The sequence below is a fragment of the Cherax quadricarinatus genome, chromosome 25, assembly GCF_038502225.1.
Source record: "Cherax quadricarinatus isolate ZL_2023a chromosome 25, ASM3850222v1, whole genome shotgun sequence".
Classification (NCBI taxonomy): Eukaryota; Metazoa; Arthropoda; class Malacostraca; order Decapoda; family Parastacidae; genus Cherax; species Cherax quadricarinatus.
The window spans coordinates 403,342-415,651 of record NC_091316.1 but is presented as its reverse complement, the minus strand read 5'-3'; the positions used below and the strand labels follow the sequence as shown (position 1 = coordinate 415,651).

Sequence of the window (12,310 nt, the reverse complement as noted above, 5' to 3'; positions counted from 1 at the left end):
CTGGAAGTCCAAGCCCCTCGCCCACAAAACCTCCCTTACCCCTTCCTTCCAACCTTTTCGAGGACGACCCTTACCCCACCTTCCTTCCCCTACAGATTTATACGCTCTCCATGTCATTCTACTTTGATCTTGTTCTTGATCTTTGTTCTTGTTTATTTCCTCTTATCTCCATGGGGAAGTGGAACAGAATTCTTCCTCCGTAAGCCATGCGTGTTGTAAGAAGCGACTAAAATGCCAGGAGCAAGGGGCTAGTAACCCCTTCTGTATAAATTACTAAATTTAAAAAGAGAAACTTTCGTTTTTCTTTTTGGGCCACCCTGCCTCGGTGGGATACGGCCGGTTTGTTGAAAGAAAGAAGTATGTGCAGTGTGACCTAAGTGTAAGTAAAAGTAGCAAGATGTACCTGTAATCTCACATATTTATGAGACAGACAAGAGAAACCAGCAATCCTACCATCGTATAAAATAATTACCATCTCATTGTACTTATGATTATAATGAATTACCAAGCTGACCTGGCTTGAGTACAGTTTGATTAATTCATTACAATCAAAATGTATTTGAATAATTAGTGGCTTTCTTCTGATCCCTATTTTTTTTTTTTTTTTCAACAAGTCGGTCGTCTCCCACCGAGGCAGGGTGACCCAAAAAAGAAAGAAAATCCCCAAAAAGAAAATACTTTCATCATCATTCAACACTTTCACCACACTCACACATTATCACTGCTTTTGCAGAGGTGCTCAGAATACAACAGTTTAGAAGCATATACGTATAAAGATACACAACATATCCCTCCAAACTGCCAATATCCCAAACCACTCCTTTAAAGTGCAGGCATTGTACTTCCCATTTCCAGGACTCAAGTCCGACTATATGAAAATAACCGGTTTCCCTGAATCCCTTCACTAAATATTACCCTGCTCACACTCCAACAGATCGTCAGGTCCCAAGTATCATTTGTCTCCATTCACTCCTATCTAACATGCTCATGCACACTTGCTGGAAGTCCAAGCCCCTTGCCCACAAAACCTCCTTTACCCCCTCTCTCCAACCCTTTCGAGGACGACCCCTACCCCTCTTTCCTTCCCCTATAGATTTATATGCTTTCCATGTCATTCTACTTTGATCCATTCTCTCTAAATGACCAAACCACCTCAACAACCCCTCTTCTGCCCTCTGACTAATGCTTTTATTAACTCCACACCTTCTCCTAATTTCCACACTCCGAATTTTCTGCATAATATTTACACCACACATTGCCCTTAGACAGGACATCTCCACTGCCTCCAACCGTCTCCTCGCTGCTGCATTTACCACCCAAGCTTCACATCCATATAAGAGTGTTGGTACTACTATACTTTCATACATTCCCTTCTTTGCCTCCATAGATAACGTTTTTTGACTCCACATATACCTCAATGCACCACTCACCTTTTTTCCCTTTTTTTTTCCCCCCTTTTTTCCTTTTTTTACTAAAAAGAATAAGAAGAAAATTGTCTGATCCCTATGTTATACTGAATTATATCTTTTTTTAGAATTTTCTACAGGAGAAGGGGTAACTAGCCCATTGCTCCCGGCATTTTAGTAGCCTCATATGACATGCATTGCTTATGGAGGAAAGATTCTTTTCCACTTTCCCATGGAGAATAGAGGAAATAAAGAAGAATAAGAACTATTAAGAAAAAGAAGAAAAACCTAGATGTGTGTATGTATGTATATGCATGTGCATGCCTGCGTAGTGTGACCTAAGTAGAAGTAACACGATATACCGGTTATCCAACGTGTTTATGAGACAGAAAAGAGGGACACCAGCAATCCTACCATCATGTAAAACAGTTACAGGTTTCTGTTTCAAACTCACTTGGCAGGACGGTAGTACCTCCCTTGGTGGTTACTTTCTACCAACCTACTACCTTAAGCAAGGTAACATTTACAAAAGGATTAAGGGAAACCGGCAGGCCGGACTTGAGTCCTGGAGATGTGAAGTACAGTGCCTTCACTCTGAAGGAGGGGTGTTATGTTGCAGTTTTATTACTGTAGTGTAAGCGTGCCTCTGGCAAGACAGTGATAGAGTGAATGATAAAAGTTTTTTTTTTCAGGCCACCCTAGGGGCCTTGGTGGGAGACGGCTGATGTGTTAATAAAAAATAAAAAAATAGTAAGGTCAAATTTAAAATATAATAAATCTGAATGTATATCTACAGTAACTAATATTTATGGATCATAAGAGACAGAAAAAAATTATTTTCTTAATTCTATTTAATTTTATGGTCTTCATTTCACTTTTTGTTGCTTTGGTTTTTCTTATTCTACAACCATAACACAGAACACTTACCCATATCCTAATTCCAGCATTTTGTCTTTGATTTTCATGAATACTTCATCTTTACAACCATGGGAAGAGGATGCAGTTGGCTGGTATATGAGGTACAAATCGAGAAGATGGTTTACTGCTTCATGATTCCAGTAGATTATCTCCACATCTAGAGTAGTGACAACATGAAAGCACTAAAAATAATATATGATAAACCACTAATTAAAAATGTAAACAACCCGTACAGTATTTCATAAAAATATAATTGAATAAAATATTACATAGAATGGATAAATGAATTAAAGTATATACATATACTGTAGTACGTTGGTAGACAGCAACCATCCAGGGAGGTACTACTGTCCTGCCAAATGAGTGTGAGACAGAAACCTGTACAGTGGTACCTCAAGTTTTTTTTTTTTATTATCACACTGGCCGATTCCCACCAAGGCAGGGTGGCCCGAAAAAGAAAAACTTTCACCATCATTCACTCCATCACTGTCTTGCCAGAAGGGTGCTTTACACTACAGTTTTTAAACTGCAACATTAACACCCCTCCTTCAGAGTGCAGGCACTGTACTTCCCATCTCCAGGACTCAAGTCCGGCCTGCCGGTTTCCCTGAACCCCTTCATAAATGTTACTTTGCTCACACTCCAACAGCACGTCAAGTATTAAAAACCATTTGTCTCCATTCACTCCTATCAAACACGCTCACGCATGCCTGCTGGAAGTCCAAGCCCCTCGCACACAAAACCTCCTTTACCCCCTCCCTCCAACCTTTCCTAGGCCGACCCCTACCCCGCCTTCCTTCCACTACAGACTGATACACTCTTGAAGTTATTCTGTTTCGCTCCATTCTCTCCACATGTCCGAACCACCTCAACAACCCTTCCTCAGCCCTCTGGACAACAGTTTTGGTAATCCCGCACCTCCTCCTAACTTCCAAACTACGAATTCTCTGCATTATATTCACACCACACATTGCTCTCAGACATGACATCTCCACTGCCTCCAGCCTTCTCCTCGCTGCAACATTCATCACCCATGCTTCACACCCATATAAGAGCGTTGGTAAAACTATACTCTCATACATTCCCCTCTTTGCCTCCTCAAGTTACGAACTTAATTTGTTCCAGAAGGCTGTTCGAGTGCCAATACCGAACAAATCTGTTCCCATAAGGAATACTGTAATGTAAATTAGATTAGTCCGTTTTAGACCCCCAAAAATACACTTGCAAAAGCACTTACAAAAATACACTTACATAATTGTTCGAGTTGGGAGCTGTTCGAAACTCGAGGTACCACTGTATTTGTTTTACATGATGGTAGGAGTCCTGGTGTCTTTTTTCTGTCTCATAAACACACAAGATAATAGGTATATCTTGCTACTTTTATTTACAATTAGGTCACAATACACATGCATATACACATTTAGTTTACACACACATCAGAGTTTTCTTTTATTTTTTCTTAATAGTTCTTGTTCTTATTATTTCCTTTCATCTCTATGGACAATGAGCCATGTATGTTGTAAAAGTCAACTAAAATGCGAGGAGCAGTGGACTAGTAACCACTTCTCCTGTATAGCTTACTAAAATTAAAAAGAAATCCTTGAAGTTGGGGTGTTTGAATGTGCATGAATGTAGTGTAGATGATAGGAGATAATTGTGGATGTTATGAATGAGAAGAAGCTGGACATCCTGGCTCTAAATGAAACAAAGCTGAAGGGGGTAGGAAAGTTTCAGTAGGGAGAAATAAATTGGATTAGGTCAGGAGTCTTCCATAGGGTTAGAGCTAAGGAAGAAGTAGCTATAATGTTGAAGGATCAGTTATGGCAGGAAAAGAGGGAACATAAGTGTATAAATTCAAGGATTATGTGGAGCAAACTATGGGTCAGATGTGAAAAGTGGGTTATAGTACAAAAGTGGGTAAAACTGTTGTGGAGGGAGTAGCAGGTAAGTTTGGGGTGCCAGGGGTAAATGAAAATGGGGGACCTTTAATTGAACTACAGTAGACCCTCATATTACACAGATTTATTTGGCACTCTTTGGTTATTACACTATTGAAAAACTGCGGCATAATTTTATACAACACTTCATAAAATTAATTTAACACGGTTCAGTTTTTGGGAGGAGAAAAAATCTGGAGCATTACCCATGGGATATTTCCCTAGCTCAGGCCACCACCTGGCCGTGGGTGAAACCACTGTCTCTGCAGGGTTGCAGCGGGCTTCAAGGGAGCAAAAGATAGCTTCACCTTGCTCCTTTCCAGTAATGCATCAGGTGATTTAAAGTGTAAGCCCATGGTTATTTACTGCTCTAAGAATCCTTGTGCTTTGAAAGGTGTAGATAAAAACACCTTACCAGTAATTTGAAGGTCAAACCAGTCGGCATGGATGACAGGAATTATTTACTGACTGGTTTAAGCATCACTTTATTCCTGAAGTCAAGATTTACCTGCACAGCAAGAACCTTGCATTCAAAGCTCTCTTCATTCTTGATAATTCCCATACTCATCCAGAAGCTTTGCTGGATGTGACCCCACATGTAAAAGTTGTATTTTTACCTCTAACTACATCTTTAATACAACCACTGGATTGGGGAGTTAAGTCATTCAAGTGTAACTACACAAGAAAAGTGATGAAAAACTAGTTTCATCAATGGACTCTGACTCCAACCTGGCAGTATCAAGCCTCTGGAATAATGTATAATGTACTCCTAGGTAAAAGAAGCCAGAGATCCATTATGGAATTTATGCACACTCCAATACAACCATTCCCTTAATACCAGAACCTTACCCATCCACTTCTGCTGACAACCAACAACCATCCACCTTAGCCCAGTAGGGCCACACCATGCATCTCCACTCTTCACAATTACTGACATACACCAGCAACCACAATTTAAGGTAAAAAATATTATGTTGCATTTGTAGTCTTAAGCAACAAAAACATTATTATTTTTATTTTTGTAAGATTTGGGTGTCTAAAAAAAAAAGTTGTTTGGCTTTTGGGAGGGTCCCAAGAATGTAACCCTATTTTTTCCACAAGTTCTTCAGTTTATATAACACGGATTTATCTAATGCGGCATTTTCAGGAACATAGCTACCGTGTAATATGAGGGGCTATTGTATGCACAGAAAGAAGTTTGGTAATAATACATATTTTAAGAAAAAGAGAATATGTAAATACACAAGATATGATATAGCACATAATGAAAGTAGGTTGTTGGATTATGTACTGGTGGATAAAAGGTTGATGGGCAGACTTAAGCATGTGCATGTTTATAAAGGGGCAACATACATATCATTATTTAGTCGATAATTAAGGCACATGTTCGACAGTTAGGTATCTTTATTCTAAAACGTTTCACCTACACAGTAGGCTTCTTCAGTAGAGTTCAAAAGAGTTAGCAGAAATAGTAAAGACGTGAAGACAATAATCAGTCCTTCACCCTTAAGGATCGGGGTAACCCTTACTATCTTGAGTATGGATGGGAATGTTGAAGATTCCACTGATATGTTTAACAAAGTTGCAATAATAGGCAACAGCATGAGCCTCTTTTTTCTACATGAGTGGTGGCAAGTTATTTAGGTTTCCTGTCTTGTTTTTTCAGTGACTTTATGATGAGTGAGACTTCAGTAGGATTAGTAGGAGCTAGGTATTGAGTACATTGGTAATTTCCAGTGAGGAAGTCTCTCGCCTGAGTATTTGAGGCTAGGATTTTGCTTGCTAGTTTTGATCCTATACAGTAGTAAAGAAGAAAACATCAAGTTTGTTGGCAGCGTCTGCAGATTGGATATGTGATTCATTTGGTTTAGTTAATTTTATAACTCTGTTTCTGGACAGTTTTCTAGAGCCCAGGATTTCAGAGAGGGTTTTCCAGGTCTTTTTTCATCTCCCCTTTTATTTCATTAAATCAGCTTGCATAATACAGTTATTTAGACTTCCATATTAGATTTGTAAGTACTGACATGTATTGTTTTGTCTATTCATTTGTCATTAAGCCCAGTCTGAACTGTTTTTCATAGTGATGCTGTTTTATCAATGGATTTGAGGATCAGTTTATAAGCTATGGGCTGTTTAATCTCTCTCTGCTGTGATCTGCTTAGTTTTAATTGGACAATGCCTTTTATATTCATCAATATCATGGCTGTCGGCTAGCTCTCTGTGCCAATGTTACTTAATGATGAAATAAAGTTATTTACTGATGGATCGTCATGAAATCGTAATGAAATCTTACTTGTGCCTTGAGGCAATTTACATAAGTTAGTTATGGGAAGGTGGGGTAGTGGTCTGTAGTGTTATCTGTGATTATCCCTGCTTTTAGTGAGGATATAGTGTTGGTCCAGATATGGTCAAGTAATGAGGCACTTGTCTCAAAAGATTCCTGTTGACTTAGTTATAGATGGTAGTAGCAAAGTAGCAATCAGTTCTTCATAGTGTTAATGAAGTCAGCTACTTGAGGGTCACCTGCTTGGACAAGGTTTATGTTGAAGTCACCAGCAAGTATCAGGTAGTGTTCATTCATCTCTGAGTCAGTTATAATGCTTTGTAGGCTATCACAAAAAGCGTAAGAATTGGTGTGAGGTAACCTGTAGACTGCTCCAGCTGTAATAAGTTTGTTTAGGTTTTTAGACGAGAATTTTGCAACTGTATATTCACTATTTTCGTCCCTGGTGGAAGTAGATTTAACACATTCTAATTCATCAGTGTAGTAGATAGCAGTGCCACTTCTTAACTGATCAGGCCTACAGTTTATATATGGCTGTGTAACCAGGTAAGGCAAAGATGTCTGTTAAGTCACGTTCAAGCCAGGTTTCAGTAAGAATAATGACAGACATGTTAACATTTAGAGAATTAAGCAGTGCTAAGAGGTCATCGTAATGTTTACTCAGTGATCAAACATTATAATTGAATACAGTTATGTTCTTGGTGGCACTGAGAAAAGTTTTTGTGACATGTAGTGTAATAATATCTGGAGAGTAATATCTGGATTGATATTTGCATCCATAAGACTAATAGAGAATTTAAGTATGTACTAGCAATAGGGAAATAGAAAGTACTCTTGTTTTAGTTTTTTTTTTTTTTTTTTTAACAAATCGGTCGTCTCCCACCGAGGCAGGGTGACCCAAAAAAGAAAGAAAATCCCCAAAAAGAAAATACTTTCATCATCATTCAACACTTTCACCACACTCACACATTATCACTGCTTTTGCAGAGGTGCTTAGAATACAACAGTTTAGAAGCATATACGTATAAAGATACACAACATATCCCTCCAAACTGAAATATAAACATGAGTGTCTGTGGTTCGATTCCCAGCAAGGGTGACCATGGCGTAATAGCGCACAAAATGCGCGCTAAAGGAATAACAGGAAAAGTTGGTAGATGGATCTATTATTTCCTGACAAAAATAACACAAAGAGTAGTAGTCAACAGAGTAAACTCTGAGGCGGCTACTGTGAAAAGCTCTGTTCCGCAAGGCACAGTACTCACTCCCATCTCGTTCCTCATCCACATATCTGACATAGACAGGGATGTAAGCCACAGCACCGTGTCTTCCTTTGCAGATGACACCTGAATCTGCATGACAGTGTCTTCCATTGCAGACACTGCAAGGCTCCAGGCAGACATCAACCAAATCTTTCAATGGGCTGCAGAAAACAATATGAAGTTCAACGATGAGAAATTTCAATTACTCCAATATGGTAAACATGAGGAAATTAGAACTTCATCAGAGTATAAAACAAATTTCAACCACACAATAGAGTGAAAAATTAACGTCAAAGATCTGGGAGTGATCATGTCGGAGGATCTCATCTTCAAGGACCATAACATTGTATCAATTGCATCTGCTAGAAAAATGTAATAATGTTGGTAGGATTACCGACAATATGTAAAGTAAAAGGACACAAGTGCAACTAATGTGACATTTTATTGTGGCAATGTTTCGGCTTGACAAAGCTCCTGGAGAGCAAAACGTTGCCACAATAAAATGTCACATTAGTAGCACTTGTGTCCTTTTACTTTGCTAGAAAAATGACAGGATGGATAATGAGAACCTTCAAAACTAGGGATGCCAAGCCCATGATGACACTCTTCAGGTCGCTTGTTCTATCTAGGCTGAAAATTGCTGCACACTAACAGCACCTTTCAAGGAGGTGAAATTGCTGACCTAGAAAATGTACAGAGAACCTTCATTGCACGCATAACTGAGATAAGACACCTCAATTACTGGGTGTGCTTGAAGTTCCTGAACCTGTACTCCCTGGAATGCAGGCGGTAGAGATACACGAATATATACACCTGGAAAATCCTAGAGGGACTAGTACCAAACTTGCACACGAAAATCACTCCCTACTAAAGCAAAAGACTCGGCAGATGATGCAACATCACCAGCACGTTAAGAGACAACACAATGAGTGTCAGGGGCCCAAGACTGTTCAACTGCCTCCCAGCATACATAATGGGGATTACCAATAGACCCCTGGCTGTCTTCAAGCAGACACTGGACAAGCACCTAAAGTCAGTACCTGACCAGCCAGGCTGTGGTTCGTACATTGGATTGTGTGCAGCCAGCAGTAACAGCCTGGTTGATCAGGCCCTGATCCACCATGAGGCCTGGTCACAGACCAGGCTGTGGGGGCGTTGACCCCCGGAACTCTCTCCAGGAAAGCTAGGTGTGTTTCATTACACCTGTTATCCCATTCATCTAGCAAGCAAGTAGGTACCTAGGTGTTAGTCAACTGGTGTGGGTCACATCCTGGGAAACAAAATTGAGGACCCCAATGCAAATAAGACAGACAGTCCCTCGATGATGCACTGACTTTATTGGGTTATCCTGGGTGGCTAACCCTTCGGGGTTAAAAATCCAAACAAAATCTTATCATATCTTACTACTAACCACTAAAAAAAAAATTAATGATTTGTTAAGTAAATACACTATTCAGATTAAATTAGATATGACTTTAGCATCTGAATGAGCACCTGGCTTAGCACCTGATATTGCACAAATACTAACAAACTGTTAACAACACAGTAAAAATAATGGAAATAGTTGAAATTATACACACACTTTCATTAACTGCCATTGCTTAGACAGTCAATATACAGAAAATGGAATGAAGTTCTAGACAATCATTAACCCTTTCACTGTCGAGACCCCTGCTCACAAACTTGCTCTCAGTGTCAAAGAATTTAAAAAAATAAAAATTATTTTCTCATGAAATGATAGAGAACTTTTTCCAATGGTAATGACACCAAAAGTACGAAATTTGATGGAAAACTTAAGGAATTACGCTCTTGCAGAGTTAGCGGTCTCGGCGATGTTTACATGTCGGCGATTTTGCCCAATTTGAGCCCTATTTTCGGCAAATTCCATTGTTCCAGCCGACCAAACTCATAGCTATTTCATTAGAACTCCTTTTGTTCTATCGATTGAGTACAAGAAACTGCCCCTTTACTGATTTCAACCACTCAATAAAGTGATCAGAATTTGGTAATTTGGCCAACTTCATACACAATTCAAGGAAGGCCAATTTCAAAATAGGGTCCAGAATTAACACTGCAAATATTCCTGGCACTAAAACAACATTTTCTTTCTTCATTAGTCATATCTCCAGGCCCCTCTTATATTACACTTGCTTTCCCTTTTGAATTTTTATTCACACAAATCATAGAAGATTTACTGTTATGTAGACTACTGCATTATTGTAAAAATGGTATAAATACTATCAGTGCATTTGTGAAAGCATGTCAGACCCACCAGTTGATGTGTATTAGACGCGTGACATGATTTGTTTACTCTTCAACATCGGCAAAAATTGAACATTTCTGCTACTTTGAACTCAATTTCAAGGTACTTTTAGTCTGTAAACCACTCAAAATCATCTCTAGTTCTATAACATGTCTTCCATTCTATCAAATGAGACCAAGAAAACAAGGATACAACCATAAATACCGTAAGAAAATACACCACAAAGTCGCTGTTCTAAACGAAAAACAGGGTCGAAGTTTTTTTTTCTCATGCGCTGCGTGCTGCAGGATTTTTTTTATACTGCGCACATTGACCACTCAGACCCATTCTCTCATATGTAGGTCTACCAGCTTTCTCCCACAAGATTTGAAGCCAATAGATTATTATTAATACTATTATTATTATTATTACAATTAAGGGGGAAGCGCTAAACCCATAGGATTATACAGCGCCTGTGAGGGGATGTGGAAGGTATTCAGGTTTAATTCAGGAAACTGGAACACAGATCCAATTCCCTAGATCAAGAGCCCCTCACCAGCATGAAGGAACCTTCCTTGAGGGGTGAAACCGCTAGAATTTTGGCATACTATTACGGGACTGACACTGACTTGCAAGCCATAATATTACAGGACCGACAGTGAAAGAGTTAGTTACAAATTATAAAAAATTTATAATTTACAATCAATAAAAAACTAACCTCCAGTGAACTTAGAGACATCAGGACTGTAACAGACAGCTTCTTCAGTCTCTTTTACTCGTTGCATCTCTTCAATAAATGGAAACAGATTTCCTTGGGAATACCCCTGGCGTAATAAACCAAAGTGAATTGCTATCTGTTGAAGTAAATATTAGGTATCAAATATATTTTATAGCAGAGAATGTATAATTTGATTACAATTCATCATATGCATGAAAAGTGCACTTTATTTCTATGAATCAGTTCTGCTGAACCTTTTACAGCTGAGACTCTATCTCTCTAACCACAAATGACGAGGTATAGTGTTATTTCTAAAACACCAGATTTGGACCACCCAGCCATACCTTCATTCAGTTATATCTCTATCTGCCTTCCCACCAAATGAATTAAATGTTTTTCATTTATAAAAACAGAACCTCTTTATCATAAGAAATATTCACATAACAGAAGCCATCAGGCCAATACCATCAAATTTATCAGATACCTACTGATACTGGCACCAATAACAGTACAGTATCTCCTCACTTGACAATGTACTCGTTTAACAACTGCTTGGACTTACGACCAGCTCTCTGACCAGTATGCATAGCAAAGAAGTGTATATTGGAGCTGATTTTCTCTATTCTGTTTATTACAATATACCCTACATTACTGTATAAACATTAAAAAATATACAAAAAATTTTATAAATGGTGCAAATGTGACATTAAAAAATATCTAAAGATGGTTTACACAAACCCACCAATTCATTTACCGACCTATTATTAGGAACAGAACTCCATCATTTACCCTTAAACTGTCCAAACGTATATCTACGTTTGCTCGCATAGCGCTCTGAACGTAGATCTATGTTTTTTTACATGCTTTCAAATGGAGAAAATCAAGGTCGGAGTGCTACACACGTAAATGTAGACATATGTTTGGACAGTTTAAGGTTAAGTGAGGAGAGACTGTATTATAAGAAGTGACCAATACCCACTGATACCAATACAGTAAACTCTCAATATACAAACTTTTAAAATTGTAAGGCAAAATCCACTGGTTAAATTGTACTTTTAACTCATTTATTTTCAATGTTTATTGCAGTATATCTATAAAAGATGTGTTGTGTATCTTTATACGTATATGCTTCTAAACTGTTGTATTCTGAGCACCTCTGCAAAAGCAGTGATAATGTGTGAGTGTGGTGAAAGTGTTGAATGATGATGAAAGTATTTTCTTTTTGGGGATTTTCTTTCTTTTTTGGGTCACCTTGCCTCGGTGGGAGACGACCGACTTGTTGAAAAAAAAAAAAAAAAATCTATAAAAGAATAAGAAGAAGAAAATTGTCAAAGTGGGAAGTCTGAATGTGCGTGGATGTTGTGCGAATGATAAGAAAGAGATGATTGTGGATGTTATGAATGAGAAGAAGCTGGATGTCCTGGCTTTAAGTGAAACAAAGCTGAAGGGGTTGGGAGAGTTTCAATGGAGAGGAATAAATGGGATTAGGTCAGGGGTTTCAAATAGAGTTAGAGCTAAAGAAGGAGTAGCAACAATGTTGAAG

At 38.6% G+C, this 12,310-nt stretch overlaps 1 protein-coding gene across 1 annotated transcript in view; it reads right to left on the bottom strand.

Moving 5' to 3' along the window:
- LOC128690051 (uncharacterized) overlaps positions 1-12,310 on the bottom strand; it is a gene marked incomplete at its 5' end in the record, with an annotated part of 211,826 nt that overhangs the window by 95,048 nt on the left and 104,468 nt on the right. The window contains 2 exon segments of the mRNA XM_070088516.1: positions 2,334-2,481; positions 10,768-10,903. Coding sequence (XP_069944617.1) covers positions 2,334-2,481; positions 10,768-10,903 — 284 coding nt within the window.